At 40.7% G+C, this 15,795-nt stretch overlaps 1 protein-coding gene across 2 annotated transcripts in view; it reads left to right on the top strand.

Moving 5' to 3' along the window:
* Nucleotides 1–10,781, top strand: part of NSRP1 (nuclear speckle splicing regulatory protein 1) — a 34,630-nt gene extending 23,849 nt beyond the window's left edge. For both annotated transcript variants that reach the window (XM_032788786.2, XM_032788789.2), the window contains 3 exons: nt 827–1,034; nt 6,360–6,468; nt 9,055–10,781. In XM_032788786.2, the coding sequence (XP_032644677.1) occupies nt 827–1,034; nt 6,360–6,468; nt 9,055–10,114 (1,377 nt within the window). In that variant the 3' untranslated portion in view covers nt 10,115–10,781. The remainder of the gene's footprint in view (nt 1–826; nt 1,035–6,359; nt 6,469–9,054) is intronic.
* The last annotated feature ends 5,014 nt before the right edge of the window (nt 10,782–15,795 follow it).

The raw sequence follows: 15,795 nt of genomic DNA, 5'->3' as shown, positions 1-15,795 counted from the left end.
GCCTTCCCACCGATAAGTTCTGTGGGACAAGGACCATGTGAATTTCTGGAGAGCTTGTTACAATGGGATAATCCCCATAGAGCCTTTAGTCGCTACAACAATACTACTACTATTATTATTTATTATTGTTGTTAATATTATTATTATTTTTTATTAGTAGTATCAGGCAACCCAACTGAATGGAGGAAGGGCTGTCTTTGAGCAACCTGACCAAATTTTGTAGCAATAAGTGTACACTGTCTGCCTCTTGCTAGTCAGCTGCTATAGGGTCTGTCAAGAAGCTAAAGTCATTATATTTCATCTGTAACATGTGAACCATTTTCTACAGCCCAGTTCCTTATTCCAGAAAATGGCTGAATTATTGTGACAAATCACATTTTCATTATTGCTTATTGCATTTGGTAATGGAGTGTTTGTCAGGCTACGATAGGTCTAAATGAAGAATGCATCCCATTCCCTTATAGCAAATTGAAGAGGGAGAGAACTGTCATAAGACGGAAAACTGCTGGAAGAAAGGTTGTACTGAAAGCATTTGATTTTAGTCTGAGCGGCTGTACACTACTTGAGGCTAGGCTCAGATTTTTGTTGAATGCAGCTGTTTCATTAATGAGGAGAAAATTCCCATGATCTGAAGCTGAAAATGTTTATATTAGTTCATTGAGATCATTGTCCCAGCAGTGGCAATAGTATAAACTAGCTGGGCTGACTACTGCCATTTTTGTTCCACTAAAAACTGTTTGTTTTTTTTTAGTGTACTCATCAACTCTAATTTGTCTTTTCTCAGCCACTTTGATTCCATCTCATTACTCTTTTTTCCCCACCTTAGCCCAAATACATCCAAAATATCCTCAAAGCAGCTGAGGTAAGAAAGCAAGAGCAGGAAAAAAGAATGGAAAAAAAAATTCAGAAGGAGCGTGAAATGGAAGGGGGAGAGTTTGATGACAAAGAGGCCTTTGTGACATCAGCCTATAAGAAGAAACTGCAAGAAAGGGCTGAGGAGGAGGAAAGAGAAAAAAAGGAAGCAGCACTGGAGGGTGAGATTTATGCTGAACCAATATGCCTCTCCCTCAAAAGGAAAGTGTGGCCTTTTGCTGTTAAAGATAGTGGTTATGGGTGTGATGCATAGGTGTGATCCTGGTCTCTGAATTAGGCTGTAGATGGGGTTCTGTAGTAGTAATCACAGAAATGTAGGGCTGGAAGGGACATCAATAAGTCATTTAGTTTACTGCCCGTGCTGAGACGGGATTAACCATTCCATGTATTTTTGACAATTTTCCATGCCTCCTGCCCCCACCTTTTATTTTCTCCTGTTTTTTGTCCAATGAGTTGGCCGCATGGTTTTGAGTGTCTCTTCTATCCTTTCCAACCTTTCCAGGCCCCTTAACTATCATTTTTGGACACATGCCATGGGGGAGAGGAAATATTTTTAAAAATTATTTTTCTCTACTAGAAATATTGAAAATAAATTAATACATGTAGATTTCATGTCTTTTCCATATTTTAAGAGGGAAATATTCTTTTTTTACTATTAGTACAATTCTAAATAACGCCATTAAATAATTGTACAAAGTTTTAATGAGAGAGGAATAAAGAAATGTTACTACACCCGTGTATTTATAGATGGTAAAGCCAAAAACACAGAGCACTGTGACCATCTAATTGATCTCCTGTATAATACAAACCATAAAATGTCCCAGAATTAATTTTTGTTTGAACTAGAGCAGATCTTTTAGAAAAACATCCAGTCTTGGTTTTAAAATGGCCAGTGATGGTGGATCCACTATGACCGTTGGTAGAGGGTTCCAGAGGTTAATTACTCTCTCTCTCTAAAATTTGTTGACTGAATTTGTCTAGCTTTCAACTTTCAACCATTGGATCTTGTTGTATCTTTGTCTGCTAGATTGAAGAGCCCATTATCACATTTTGTTCCCATATAGGTACTTAATAAACTATGAACAGCTCACCACTTAACCTCCTCTTAGACTCAAGAAGCTCAGTCTATTTAGCTTATCATTATAAGGCATGTTTTCTAATCCTTTAATCATTCTCGTGCCTTTTCTCTGAACTTTCTGCAATTTATCAACATTCTTCTTGAATTATGGGCACCAGAACTGGAGACAGTATTTCAGCAGTGGTTATACCAGTGCTAAATACAGCAATAATGTAATGTCCCTGCTCAAGATTCCACTGTTCATATATCCAAGGATTGCATTAGCCATTTTGGTCACAGTATCACACTGCGAGCTTCTGTTCAGCTGATTATCCCCTGGTTCCCCAAGTCTTTTTCAGAGCCACTGCTTCTCAGGATAGAATCCCGCATCTCATAAGTGTGGCCAACATTCATTGTTCCCAGATGTATATACTTATGTTCGGCTTGAGCCCAGTTTACCAAGCAATCCAGGTCACTCTGTATCAGTGACTGTCCTCTTCATTATTTACCACTCCTACAACCTTTGTGTCATCTGCAAACTTTATCAGTAATGATTTGGGGTTTTTTTCAGGTCATTGATAAAATGTGAAATAGCAGAGGGCCAAGAACTGATCCCTGAGACACCCCACTGGAAACACATTCCTTGTTTACAATTCCATTTTCAGACCTGTCAGTTAGCCAGCTTCTTACTCCATTTAACGTATGCCATGTTGATTTTTTTATCTTTTTAGTTTTTTAATCAAAATGTCATATGGTACCAAGCCAAATGCCTTACAGAAGTCTAAGTATATTACATCAACATTATTATTTTTATCAATCAAACTTGTAATCTCATAAAAAAAATCAGGATTAGTTTGACATTATCTATTTTCCATAAACCCATGTTGATTGGCATTAATTATATTATCCTTCTTTAATTCTTTATTAATAGAATCCCCGTATTGGCCATTCCATTATTTTGTTTTGCCCAGGATTGATGATAGGTGTACAGTTATCTGGTTGTCCCATTTACCCTGTTTAGATATTGGCACAACATTTGCTTTCTTCCAGTTTTCTAGAACTTCCTCAGTGTTCCAAAACACATTTAAAAATTAACATTAACAGTCCAGCAAGCTCCTTCGCCAGTTCTTGAATGTAAGTTATTTAGACTTGCTGATTTTTAAAATGTCTGACATTCATTGCTGATGTTTAGCATACTCCAGAGTTACTATTAGAATGGAAAGTGTTTTATTATCATCTTATATTATGATTACATCATCTTATTTTCCCCCAAAACTGAAAAGAAATATTTATTTAACACTTCTGCCTTTTCTGCATTATTATTGACAATTCTACCGTTTCCATCTAGTAAAGGACAAATACCATTTTAAGAATTTTTTGTGTTCCAAATATACCAAAAAAAACCCCCTTATTGTCCTTAAATCTGCTGGCTATAGATTTCTCCTTTGTCTTTTTACTTCTCTTATAAATTTTCTGCAATTCCTGGCCTCTGATTTTTTTATTCATTATTATCAACATTCTCTTTCTTCCCTTTGTTATATATTGTTTTTGTTTGTTTTGTTTTAATTTTTATAGCCTCTTTCACTTCCTGTGTAAGCCAGGGTGGTATTTTAACAAGTCTGATACCTGCACTCCCCTTGCCCCTTTTCCTGACTTTTTATTTGTCTTTTAAAAAACATGTCCTCCAACTTTATCCTGCGCTCTTTTCCTGACTCTTTTAGTTAATATCTAAAATGTCCGTCTTCTACATAAGAACAAAAGAATGGCCATACTGGGTTAGACCAAACATCAGTCTAGCCCAGTGTCCTGTCTTCTGACAGCGGCCAGTGCCAGATGTCCCAGAGGGAATGAACAGAACAAGTAATCATCAAGTGATCCGTCCCCTGTCGCTCATTCCCAGCTTCTGGTAAAGAGAGGCTAGGCACACCATCCCTGCCCATCCTGGCTAATAGCCATTGTTGGACCTATCCTCCATGAACTTATCTAGTTCTTTTTTGAACCCTGTTAGTCTTGGCCTTCGTAACATCCTTTGACAAAGAGTCCCACAGGTTGACTGTGCTTTGTGTGAAGAAATACTGCCTTTTGTTCATTTTAAACTTGCTGTCTATTAATTTCATTTGGTTCCCTCTAGTTCTTGTGTTATGAGAAGGGGTAAATAACACTTCCTTATTTACTTTCTTTACTTTACTTTATTTTCTTATGTTCTTAAAGTATTGTGAAGTTGTGGGAAACAAAGACACAAATATACTCTTGGCACATGAGCAACAGTGACCCCCTGTTTTCCTGCTGTCATGGCATAATACCAGTATTTCAAACACTGATTATGCCAATGGTATACCAGGCTTTAATTAACAGGCTTTCTCAAACAGCTTGGCCTCTATTCAACAGTTTCATGTCTCCCTCCCTAGGTAAGGAGGATCTTCCACTTGAGTCATTGTGATGGGGTGTCCACCTCACATAAGATCTGAAGAGGTTAAGGTGATTAGATGGGCCAATTAACTGCCCAGGCTGCACCTGGAGGGGTAGTCATGAGGACAGGCAGGGTGAGTGGGCGTGTCAGTTGCTGTTTTTATCTCTGCCTTCAATCAGTTAAAAAGCTGTGACTTTTTTCTTTTTAAATTTTAGCCCACCTTTGTAAAGAAGGATTTTGTATGATACTGATAGTCTCTGGAGCCTAAACTTTCTCCACATTTTGTAAATTATATCCCTGTAAACTGTTTTTACAGTTTTTTATTTGCATGTTTTGGAATTAATTTATTTAAGCAAAATTTTCAAAACAAGCCAATGGTAATTTAAAAAAAAAAGTTAGGCTAGTATATCTTTTAAACATTGTATTATGCAATGTTGTTGTAGCTGTGTCAGTCCCAGGATATTAGAGAGACAAAGTGGGTGAGGTAATATTTTTTTGTTGGACCAACTTCTGTTGGTGAGAAAAATTGTTCCAATAAAAGATACTACTTTAGCCATCTTGTCTCTCAAACATTGTATTGTAATTTTTAATTCACTAGACCTTTTCCTCTTTGATTAAAACAAAACCAAATGTTTGAGTGGTAGGAGAGGAGTGCTAAGTGTTACAGTTTGTGTACAAGGTATACTATACCGTGTAAAGTTTTATATAAGCACAGAAAAATTAATTCCTTGGGGCTGCTTCAATGTGAAGATGAAAAATAAAATGGACAAAAATAATAGTTTTGCCCATAGCTCTACAAAAAGATATTGAGACGTTTTGATTATATATAAAACTTTCTTGGAAAACTCTGAAGGCTGATGGCTGTAGAACAACTATGCCCAGTACACATGTAACCTTGCTATTTTCTTTGTATATCACTAGTACTTGTGTGTGAACACATCTCCTTTTTTCCTATGCCAGTAAAACTAACTGAATAAAAAGTGTATTTCCCTCTTAAAATGAAAAAAGGTACAAAATCTATATTCATTTGTTTATTTTTAATGTTTTCAGTAAGGATAAATTAAATACATTTTAATTTTTTTTTCAAAGTGGCCAATAGCACCAAAAATCCATCTGTTAAAAACTATCCCTAGGGGCCCTGGAAAGGGAGGTGGGGCTTCCAAAACCGTACAGCCAACTCAGTGGACAAAGAGAGGGCAGATTAAAGGTGGGGGCGTGGAAAGCTGTCAAAAATACATGGTGATGAAAGGTATGGAATTATAACCAGGGGCAGCTCCAGGCACCAGCGCTCCAAGCACATGCCTGGGGCGGAAAGCCGTAGGGGGCGCTCTGCCAGTTGTTGCTAGGGCGGCAGGCAGGGTGCCTTTGGCAGCTTCCCTGTGGAGGGTCCATTGGTCCTGCGGCTTCGGTGGACCTCCCGCAGGCGTGCCTGCGGAGGGTCCACTGGTCCTGCGGCTTCGGTGGATGCCTGTGGGAGATCCGCCGAAGCCGCGGGACCAGCGGACCCTCCGTGCTTGGGGCGGCAAAATGTCTAGAGTCGCCCCTGATTATAACTACTTACTGTGAAGGAAGAGCAGAGAGTAACATGCTGGACTGAATGAGAGTGCACTTTGTGACTGTGGTTTACACTGGCAGATAGTTATGGGATATGAGGGAATAGAGTAGAACCTCACTCATAATATCAGTACTGGTTGCGTGATTTTTGCACCTAGAAAGGGGCAGCTGTTAAAGGGAGAATAGTGAGTCAGTGTTGCTTAGGATGAGTCTGCAGCAATATTAGTAGCAATTCTCATGCCAGATTTACAGTCACGTGTCCCAGAGATTAAAATAACTGTTTTTAGCCTTAAAGCAGTAGCCAGCATAACTAGAATGGAAAATAATCAAGTCTCGTAGACTTAGTTTCTTCTACATTTTCAATGTCGTGAGCATCTCTTTCTGGATCATGGGTTTACCATATGTAAATAAGGTCTGGTTAATGTTCATGAAACTGTAACATCATTCTTATTTTGCTTCCCTTAGCATACCTGGATGTGACCAGACAGAAGGATCTCAGTGGATTTTACAGACATCTTTTAAACCAGACAGTGGGGGAAGAAGAGGTGCCCAAATGCAGCCTCCGTGACGCCAGGTAGGACTTTATATGTAAAGTTTCTTCATGCTGTTCATAATTCCCAGTGTCAGTAGAATCCTAGTAAGAAGGAAGGCAGTACCAAAGCACAGGTGGGGGAGGAGCTTGCTTTCGAGAGTCGACTACACCATCCTTTGGAAAATGAAAAATCATCATCATTGGGTGAAAGTATGGAATAGGAGAAGGGTTAGGGTTAAGGAGATACTTATACTGGTAATACATTCTAGCATTATTCTAAGCTAGTTTTTCATTTAACATGGTATAATTTTTAATAAGCCACATTAAACCAAAAGGTTTGCTACTGGAGACAGAGCAAGAGAGAGTGAGTTTTGGACTCTGGTGGATAATGATATTTCATGGTTGTGCAACTTCATTTTATGATCCACTGGAAAACTGGAACTCATAAGTCTCTGTCTTTGTAGTTGGCAGCATTTAACCATAAATATGAAAAAATACTTCAGTTTTCTTGATTTGCTTAATACTCATGACAAACGGAAAGCAATCAAATTTAAAGCAAGTCCATTGGGAATATTTTAAATTTGACATGTACTGTGTACAACAAAATAATTAAATGGCGCTGTGGTTTTGGGCCAATATAGAAAACACAGTTGAGTTGTCTCTGGGTTTTTTAATTTTACTGAAAGCTTTATAGCAACAAGTGACGATTCAGGGCACTTCATCCAGGTTAAAACTAATTTGTTGGGACCTTAGAAAGTCCTCAGTGATCAGATGTGTGTTCTGTATCCTAAAACTATGAATCTTACCTTCAATCAGGAGGCTTCTTGAGTCTGAATTTGAATGGAGTCTCAAATCAGTTCTTAGTTAAAGTGAGGAAGGTTATCTCTTTAGAGCTACTCATCTTATTGAGAGACAGGACTTCTGGCCTGCATTTATTGTGAGGCTGGGCCACCACCTCAGAAATAATAGAGAAAACTAGGGAAAAACATAGCAGGAGGTCAACATACTTACCAGCATACCTCCAGCAGTCAGATTAAAATGGCCAAGTTAGAGCTACTGTGTTTGTCACTCTAAGATTTAAAGGACCAGCTGCCACAACAGTATGCTCTTCTAAAGCAGCTCTGTATCAGACTTAAGTTTCACCAGCAAAATGTATATCTTAAGAGTACCAACAAAACTCTTCTTCTGTCATAGTAAAATGAACTGTGCTTTTCACATTTGCCTGTTTATGAAGCCATCCATATGCTACTGTCTGATTTAGCTATACTTGTGAAGCAATGGCAGTAGTGAGTAACCCACTTGCTATTGTACGTGCTTGAACAATTCTCTCAGTGTTTAAGAGCAGTTATGTTCAGAATAGTGACTTTCAGAATGTGGTTTCTTAGTTAGCGTATCTGCTTTCTGGATGTTCAGACCATAATTATTTGCTAGAAACAAGTTTTGCTGCTCTTGAGTCCTGTAGAGCTAATTAATCTATGGGAAGACAAATGGGAATCTATTCTGCTGAATCCAACAAAACTGTCAGCTGAGTTGTGGATTTTTTTCATTAAACTGGTGTAAGGTATGGAAAGAAAACATGTTGATTTTCAGATGTCAGACAGAATTTCCAGCACTCCCAAATAGAAATTTCACCTTTGATTTATAAACTTCATCATTTAGATCTGGAAGATCATTGAAAGAGAATAACTATGGAATACTGCAGTGTAATTTTTAGAGTCATTTTTCCAAGGATAACCATGCTTTAAACCATGGATCAAACTTTCAGCCTAACCAGATGGTCCACTGATTCCCAAGGAGTATTTACCACAGACTGTTGCTGTAGCTACATGATTAGTGAAAACAGACATGTGGGATATGGAATTAAAGATACACTTTATCAGTCAAAAAAGACTGACGTATTGCAACATTTTGGGGCCTTGTCCAAGTTTGATATCTGAAAGTTTGTCCCACGTTTCCTGTTTTATTATATTTAACAAGTTAAGAACTGTAGCAAGATGCTAGTGTCAGTTTAACCGCAAGAGTGAGATCCTAGCCAACAAGCGCAGAAAGAGTCAGGAATATTGTGTTGCAATTTTAAAACTTGTAGTGTCTTATGAGGACATACCTTTAGCATGAGGAGTTCAATTTACCGCTGTTACTAAAATAATGAGAGTTGTATTTGTAACTCTGTCACTAAAAAAAAAATCCCTCTTCTTCGTTATATAGAACTATGTGGCATGGGTAGGATTGTGAGAGACTTAGGAAAATGGTGTGCCATATAGATAATATTACCAGGATACAAATCTATGTCCTGTCCTTTAAATAAGGATGATAGGGCTGTAAAACTACTCATTCTTGAAATTCAAATCCTACTTTTTCAGTATGGTGAAAATCAAAGCTGCTGTTTTCTAGGACATGTACAGTACCAAAGAACCCAATGCAAACTTTCAATACAAATCGCTCAGAGTTGGCATATTAGAAGTGGAACAACAGACCAGATTTGACTGCTTAGAATTTTCAGCTGCATCACTTCTTAACAGTGTTGCTCAAGTCCCAACAAGAAGTCACAAACTCCAGAATAGTTTGACACTGCAGGCTATGTAATATCTCTTTTTTTTCCTCTCCCACAACATCAACAACATAATCTAGGATAAAGGAAGGAAAATCTACCACTAATTCAGATGAATCCATCCAAAGAAACAAAAGTCCAGATGAGAGACCAAGACTTAGAACCCCTGCTAAGGAAGAGGATAACCCAGATGCAGACAGTGACTTAGAAAGTGATAGTAGTGATGATGATCATAAAAATAGCAGAGCTAGTTCTAAAAAGAAGGAAAATCGAGACTGCTCTGAGAGCAGTGAGGAGGATTCCAAACATCACAGGAGCCGGAAACACTCCAACTCATCAGAATCTTCCAGTGAGGAGGGAAGTCACTACACAAAAACCGATATAAATAGTCCTAGGAGAGGAGAGACTGGAACAGGTAGAAGGGAAAAAGATGAGCACCACAAGGAAAGGGATTATGAGAGAAGAAATAGAAACCAGGAAAAGGATCACCGGACGGAAAAGGAAGACCGACACAGATATGGGGATCATACCAGTAAAGATAACTACAGAAAGAGGAATGAGCAGGAGGACAAGCAGAGGGGGAAAGATAGAAAAGAGAGAGAAGGATATGACAAAGAAGGTAGGAAAGAGAAAGAGAGGGAGGACAAGTATTCAGAAAGGGAACGAGAAAAAGAGCGAATAAGAAATGGCAAAGACAGATACAGTGATAGAGAAAGAGGGGAAAAATGCAAAGAAAAGGAGGAACATTTGAAGGAAAAAAGAGAGAGAGATGACAAGAAATACAGGGACAGGAAGGAAAGTAGTCCTCGAGACTCAGAAAAGGACAGGGACAAGAAGCAAAGTAGCCCTAGATCCTTAGAAAAAGACAGACAGTGTGACCAGGAAAAAGAGACAAAGGCAAAGGACAGAAAGAGTAATGATGAGAGAATCTCATGCTCTGAAAGATTTCCTGAGCCAAAAGGTAAGGATGAAGAGGAAAAGCAAAAAGGTGCAGAGCAGATGGAAAAAAAATCTCTGTATGTGAGCAAATTTGCCAAGCGGAGCAGTGAAGAGACAGTGGTATCAGCAAGGGATCGCTACTTGGCTAGGCAAATGGCACGAGTTAGCACAAAATCCTATATAGAGAAAGAAGAGGATTAGCTTCATTTCAGTGGCCATAAACCAAGAGATGATCCACTTTCACTGATGGAAAAATCACTGCAGCAAGAACTCTGTGTTGAAATGAAAGTATTTCCTGACCATTTATTTCTGGGTTTTTTTAAACTCAGTAATTTAATAAAACAAACTTCTGTTTTGAAATGTTTTGATGGTCTTTGTACCTTCATCGAGTCAAATGTACAGGCAAGGTGTTTAATTTGACTGGTTCTATCCATCCTGGCCTTCAGCACCATAGCCTCTGCTTGCTCTATCATTTATTCAAAGATAGGAAGTCACACTTATGGATTCTAAACTTGTACAGGTGAGAATACCTCAGTGGCAGCCTGCATATAATCCTTATCAGCTAATACCAGTACAACTCCTCTTTTGGAGCAGCAGCATTCTCAGCCATTACTGTCAGATCTCACTATCCAAAGAAGTTAACAGAGAGTGTACAGGAGGGAGAACTTTAAAGAGAGGGATATCCAGGCAAAATAAATAGAATAATAATTGAGCTGACCCTGTATGTTTTGTGCTGTTTTGTAAACCAGGTAAATTTCATCTTGACATATTTGGATTTGAACGTATATAACATGTGTGGGGTGTTTTGTTTGTTTCTGGTGCTTGATGTACAGAAATATTTAAAATAAAATGTAAGATATGTACTATATCCAGTGCTTAAATCTTTCTTTGATGCCTGTATTTTTCTAATCTTTAGTGGAAATAGCTGCAGTATTGCTTCCTTATGAGACAAATCAATTATATCTTTCCACTTCATGTATTACAGTCAGGACCCGCGCTAGGGTTTCTGGCGCCCTAGGCGCAGGGACATTTGCGGCAGGTCCACCGGAGCCGCGGCTCCCTGACCCCGGGGGGCGGGGCAGGGTGCCCTGGGGTGCCGGGTCGCGGCAGCGGCTCCCTGACCCCGGGGGCGCCCTGGGCTGCGGCGGTGGCTCCCTGACCCGGGGGCACCCTGGGCTGCCGGGTTGCGGTGGCGACAGCTCCCTGACCCGGGGGAGGGCACCCTGGGCTGCGGCGGCGGCTCCCTGACCCCGGGGGCGGGGGGCGCCCTGGCTGCTGGGTCGCGGCGGTGGCTCCCTGACCCTGGCGTGGGGGGCGCCCTGGGCTGCCAGATGCGGCGGCCGCTCCCTGACCCCGGGGCGGGGGGCGCCCTGGGCTGCTGGGTCGTGCAGCGGCTCCCTGACCCCGGGAGGGTGCCCTGGGCTGCGGCGGCGGCTCCCTGACCCCGGGGGTGGGGGGCGCCCTGGGCTACCGGGTCGCGGCGGTGGCTCCCTGACCCCAGGGGGAGTGGGGACGCCCTGGGCTGCCTGGATGCGGCGGCGGCTCCCTGACCCCGGGGGGAGGCGCGCCCTGGGCTGCGCGGCGGCTCCCTGACCCCGCGGGGCGCCCTGGGCTGCCGGGTTGCGGTGGCGGCTCCCTGACCCCGGAGGGTGCCCTGACCCCGGGGTGGGGGGTGCCCTGGGCTGCCGGGTCGCGGCGGCGGCTCCCTGACCCCGGAGGGGCGCGCCCTGGGCTGCGGCGGCTCCCTGACCCCGGGGGGGGCGCAACCCTGGGCTGCGGCGGTGGCTCCCTGACCCCGGGGGCTGGGGAGCCCTGGGCTGCGGCGGCGGCTCCCTGATGCGGGGGGGTCTTGGGCTGGCGCGCGGTGGCGGCGCACTGACCCGGGGGACACCTTGGGCTGCAGGCAGCTGCTGCCGCCTGCAGCTCAGCCCCTCCAGCAGCAGCAGCTGCAAGCATTTAAAAAAATTTGGGGGGGCGCCACTTTTTGGCGCCCCCAAATCTTGGCACCCTAGGCAACCGCCTAGTTGGCCTAAATGGTTGCACCGGCCCTGATTACAGTCATACCTGCTTATTGGGCTATAGTTAATATGTTAAACTTGCCAGAATAAACCCATTTTTTCAGGGGTTTATAGAACAGCAGTAAAAGTCACTCTAAACCGTAACTTGGCAAGTAGAAAATCTGGCAAAGATCATATTTTTAAATGATACTTTCTGCAATCTTCCTGGTAGTTTTTTGTACTTTTTTCCTGGAAAGTGTGTATCTTTTACTTAACAGTGGCTGTGCCAGTGTCAAGAACTTAGGCTTCAAAGGAACTGAAAAGATGGTTTAGACATTCCAGATATAATTTTACTGCGTTCTTGTAATTTAAAAACAGATTTTTAAAAACCCTAATAAACATTGCAGCTGACCACTTGCATGGAGCCTCATTACTTTGAGTGTTTTCAGGCTAAATTATATGGCCAAGATACTGAGATTTAGAGTGTGTTTACCATACCCAGGACAAGGGTTTTTCTATGTTAAGAATGGGATTGAGTTCCAACAAGCCATTATCAGTCTATAACTGACTCAGGATATCTGGGGTGAAATTATAACTAACCAAAAAGGAAATTTGTCCATGACTTTCCATTGTCTGACCTTGTATCTTTTTCCAATTCATTACAATTATTTATTTCCCCCCGAAAAAAGCCCTGATTTTTGCATTCCTTGTGGCTCCAAAACTGCCATTGGGTTCAGGTAGAGATTTGGGTATTCAGGAAAGGCAGAGTCAAGCCCAGAGATGCTTTAAAATAGGACATTAAAAAAAAGTAATCCTGTAAAACTCTTATCAGTGATTATCAGTTTGGGATCAGGGGATTTGTAATGGGATAGAGAACATTTAATTCCCCTATTAAAATCCCTGTAGTAGCTTCCTGTAACCTTTCTCATCCAGGTCATGTTCATGGTCTCCACTTTTAGGACTATGAACAGGTCTGCCCCTGCATTTACCTCTTTTCTCATTTCTTTGTTTCACCCCAAGCTTTCTTACCTGTTCCCTTTGGTTTTTTCTCTCCCTCTTGTCTTTGTGCCACATACTATGTTTTGAAGAGGTTTTCCATTTTTATCAGCCAAACTGCTCTTCATACAGTCCCTTGATAACACTTCATACATCTTTGAAGGCTTTCAGTAATAATCAGTCCATCAAAGTCAGATTTTTGTGCACCATTTTGAGATTAGACCTCATTGGTCAGCTAGTGTATTGTACATCCTTACTATGCTATTTTAGAATACAAGCCCTGAACATGCCAACAGTGCTCAAAAATAAATTTCACAAAACCTACCATCGTTAATACTAATTTGCACGTTTATTAGCTTTCTTAACACTGAGGCCAAGTATTGAATGGACACAGAAAGTGACCTATCCGCTCACCTCTCTTCAAAATGGTCTTAAATGGACTCCTACTACTACACACTGATGGGGCAATGTGAGGAAGTTTGCCCATTCTGTACCTGTTATGTGGATAAAGAGAATCTTTCCTGCTCTATAGCTGTCACTCCAGCATCATTCATCAGCACTAAACTCACATATGCAGATTTAAAGCTAAAAAGAAAAAAGGTCGGGTTCAGCTTTCTGAAGGATTACATATAGGTGAGTATTTGACTGAATCTGCAGTATCTTTGACCAAATTCACATTTATTTGGGACAGCCCCATAGAATATGTCCATTTACATACAACAGGCCATCACCAACATATGCATAATGTGCGGATGCCAGGTGAATCAGAGTTTTGCACTGCCGTGCTACTCAAGATTTATGCAATGTTAAACACTATCTTAATTTCCCTCTTGAAATGTACACATTTTTTCTAGACATTCTTCCCTAACTTTTTGTGTTGAGGCCCTATTCATTTCTACATATTTTGTAACTATGAACAAGGGAATCCGAGGATAATTTTTTGGAAGAAATGGTGAAATGTTCATGATATTCCTCCTCTTGATTATCTGTCTTTGTGCTCTGGAGCACTGCTTTAGTTACGTTATTAGATTTTAGCCGTGCCATTAGAAGTCTATGAAGTTGAATATGGCATTGTTCCAAATGAATCTTTAATACAAAAAGATGTGACATTTGAAATGATTTATAAACTCAATATAAAATGCCCCTGAAAATTATGGTGTAAAAAAAGTAGGTTATATTATTAAATGCCATAATCCTTCCTGAACTTGCCTGCATCTCCTGGTCCAGTTTCTGTTCTTGTTCAGTACAGGCACAATTCTAGTGAGTGAGGCATGTCAGAGACGTATGAAACAATGAGTGGAATGTCAAGATCTGATTTGGGCAGTTCAGTTGTCCACTATAGAAGACATTAATGCTCAAATGCTCTATATAGTCATGTGGGTAAATATATCAACAATAAAATATCCTTACGTCTGTGTTCCTTATGTACTCAGTTTTCATAGTAGCAACAAAGAATTTGGAACAAGGCATTTTCCAGGGATTAATGCCATCAAGGCATCTCTCAACTGCAGTTTGGACCACCTACTTCTTAATCCTCAGGAAATGCCCTGCACTTCATCTATCAGTGCTTGATTAGAAGGTTAGAAAATGCTCTATTGTTGTAAATATCCCTTACTGTTTTGAAGTGCTGGGAAACAAGTTTGTATATTCCGATCATGAAGATCTGCAACACACAATTAGAGGTATCACATACAATTCTTTCATATTCCAGCCCTTCCTCAAATAGAGAATTAATTTCCTAATATTTTGTGAACTGGTCGTTTCCTGCTAAGGATGATCGAAAGTGTTGCACTGACATGGATGAATTTGTCAAGCTTAAAAATGTCTCATCAAGGAGCCTCACAGTGTGGTTTGTGTGACTGGAACAGCTGGTGAGTCACTATTCTAGTCAGTTTTGGGAAATGATGCCAGAATCTTCAGTACTCCTTTTCAACACACCATAAAATGTTTCTCAGAACAGAATTGGTTTTTGCTTTTTTTAATATTGGTGATATATCTGCTTTTACATTTCACAGGGAAATCACAAGCTGTTTTATCAGTCTAACTGCACTGAACTAGAGTGGTGTGGCCAACCACCAGTGCCTTCAGTTAGACTGTCCCTAGGCTAAGCCAAAAGAGGCCCCAGTACCTTATCTTCTGACCCTTCATCTTAACCACCAAGTTTTCTCTCTTATCTACCCTGGCACCCTCTTGCTTTGAAAACTTTCCAAACCCTCACCAAAATCATTGCTTCAGCCTTTTCTAAACCCAGGTGCAATTTATTTTAATAATGTTTAACAGGGTATTTTGCTTTTGGATAACCCTGGTTTTGATTAATTAATGCAGGCCGGAGAGAGAGGATACTCATTTCCATATACTTACTCAGTGGTTAGAGGAAATGTTAGCAGTAGCAAGGTTGGGAAAAGCAACAAATTTGTGGACTGGTCCTTTTATAGTTCTGTCTACAATGAATTAAACATTTTCCATGAAAGGGAGTGTGTTTGAGAAGGCATTGCCTGCCAAGGCTTTGGTTATCTCAGCTGCAAACGGTGATATAGAAAATACTGAAATGATGTTCCATCTGCTTTATTTTCTCTTTCCCTTTGGAAATCAATAATAAAAAAAGACCTTTTCTGTCTGTAAAAGTTCAGTAGTAGAATGTGAGATAAGCTTGAGGTTCCTCTGCATCCTCAGTTGAGTGTCAGAATGCAAAAGGAACAAAAATGGGGTTCATACTGATAGTGGTTGACGACTTTAGGCCAAATTCCTGTTATAGAGGGGTTAAATTCCATTGGAGTTGCACCTACCTACATTAAGTTTGAATCAAGACAAAACCTTAAGGTGAATTGTCTGAAAAGAGTGCAATTTAATATTCCTGGCATATATGTCTTGAATGGAAATGTTAATCAA

Source organism: Chelonoidis abingdonii, chromosome 20 (assembly GCF_003597395.2).
Source record: "Chelonoidis abingdonii isolate Lonesome George chromosome 20, CheloAbing_2.0, whole genome shotgun sequence".
Classification (NCBI taxonomy): domain Eukaryota; kingdom Metazoa; phylum Chordata; order Testudines; family Testudinidae; genus Chelonoidis; species Chelonoidis abingdonii.
The sequence above is the reverse complement of the archived record's forward strand: the minus strand, read 5'-3'. Positions and strand labels throughout refer to the sequence as shown.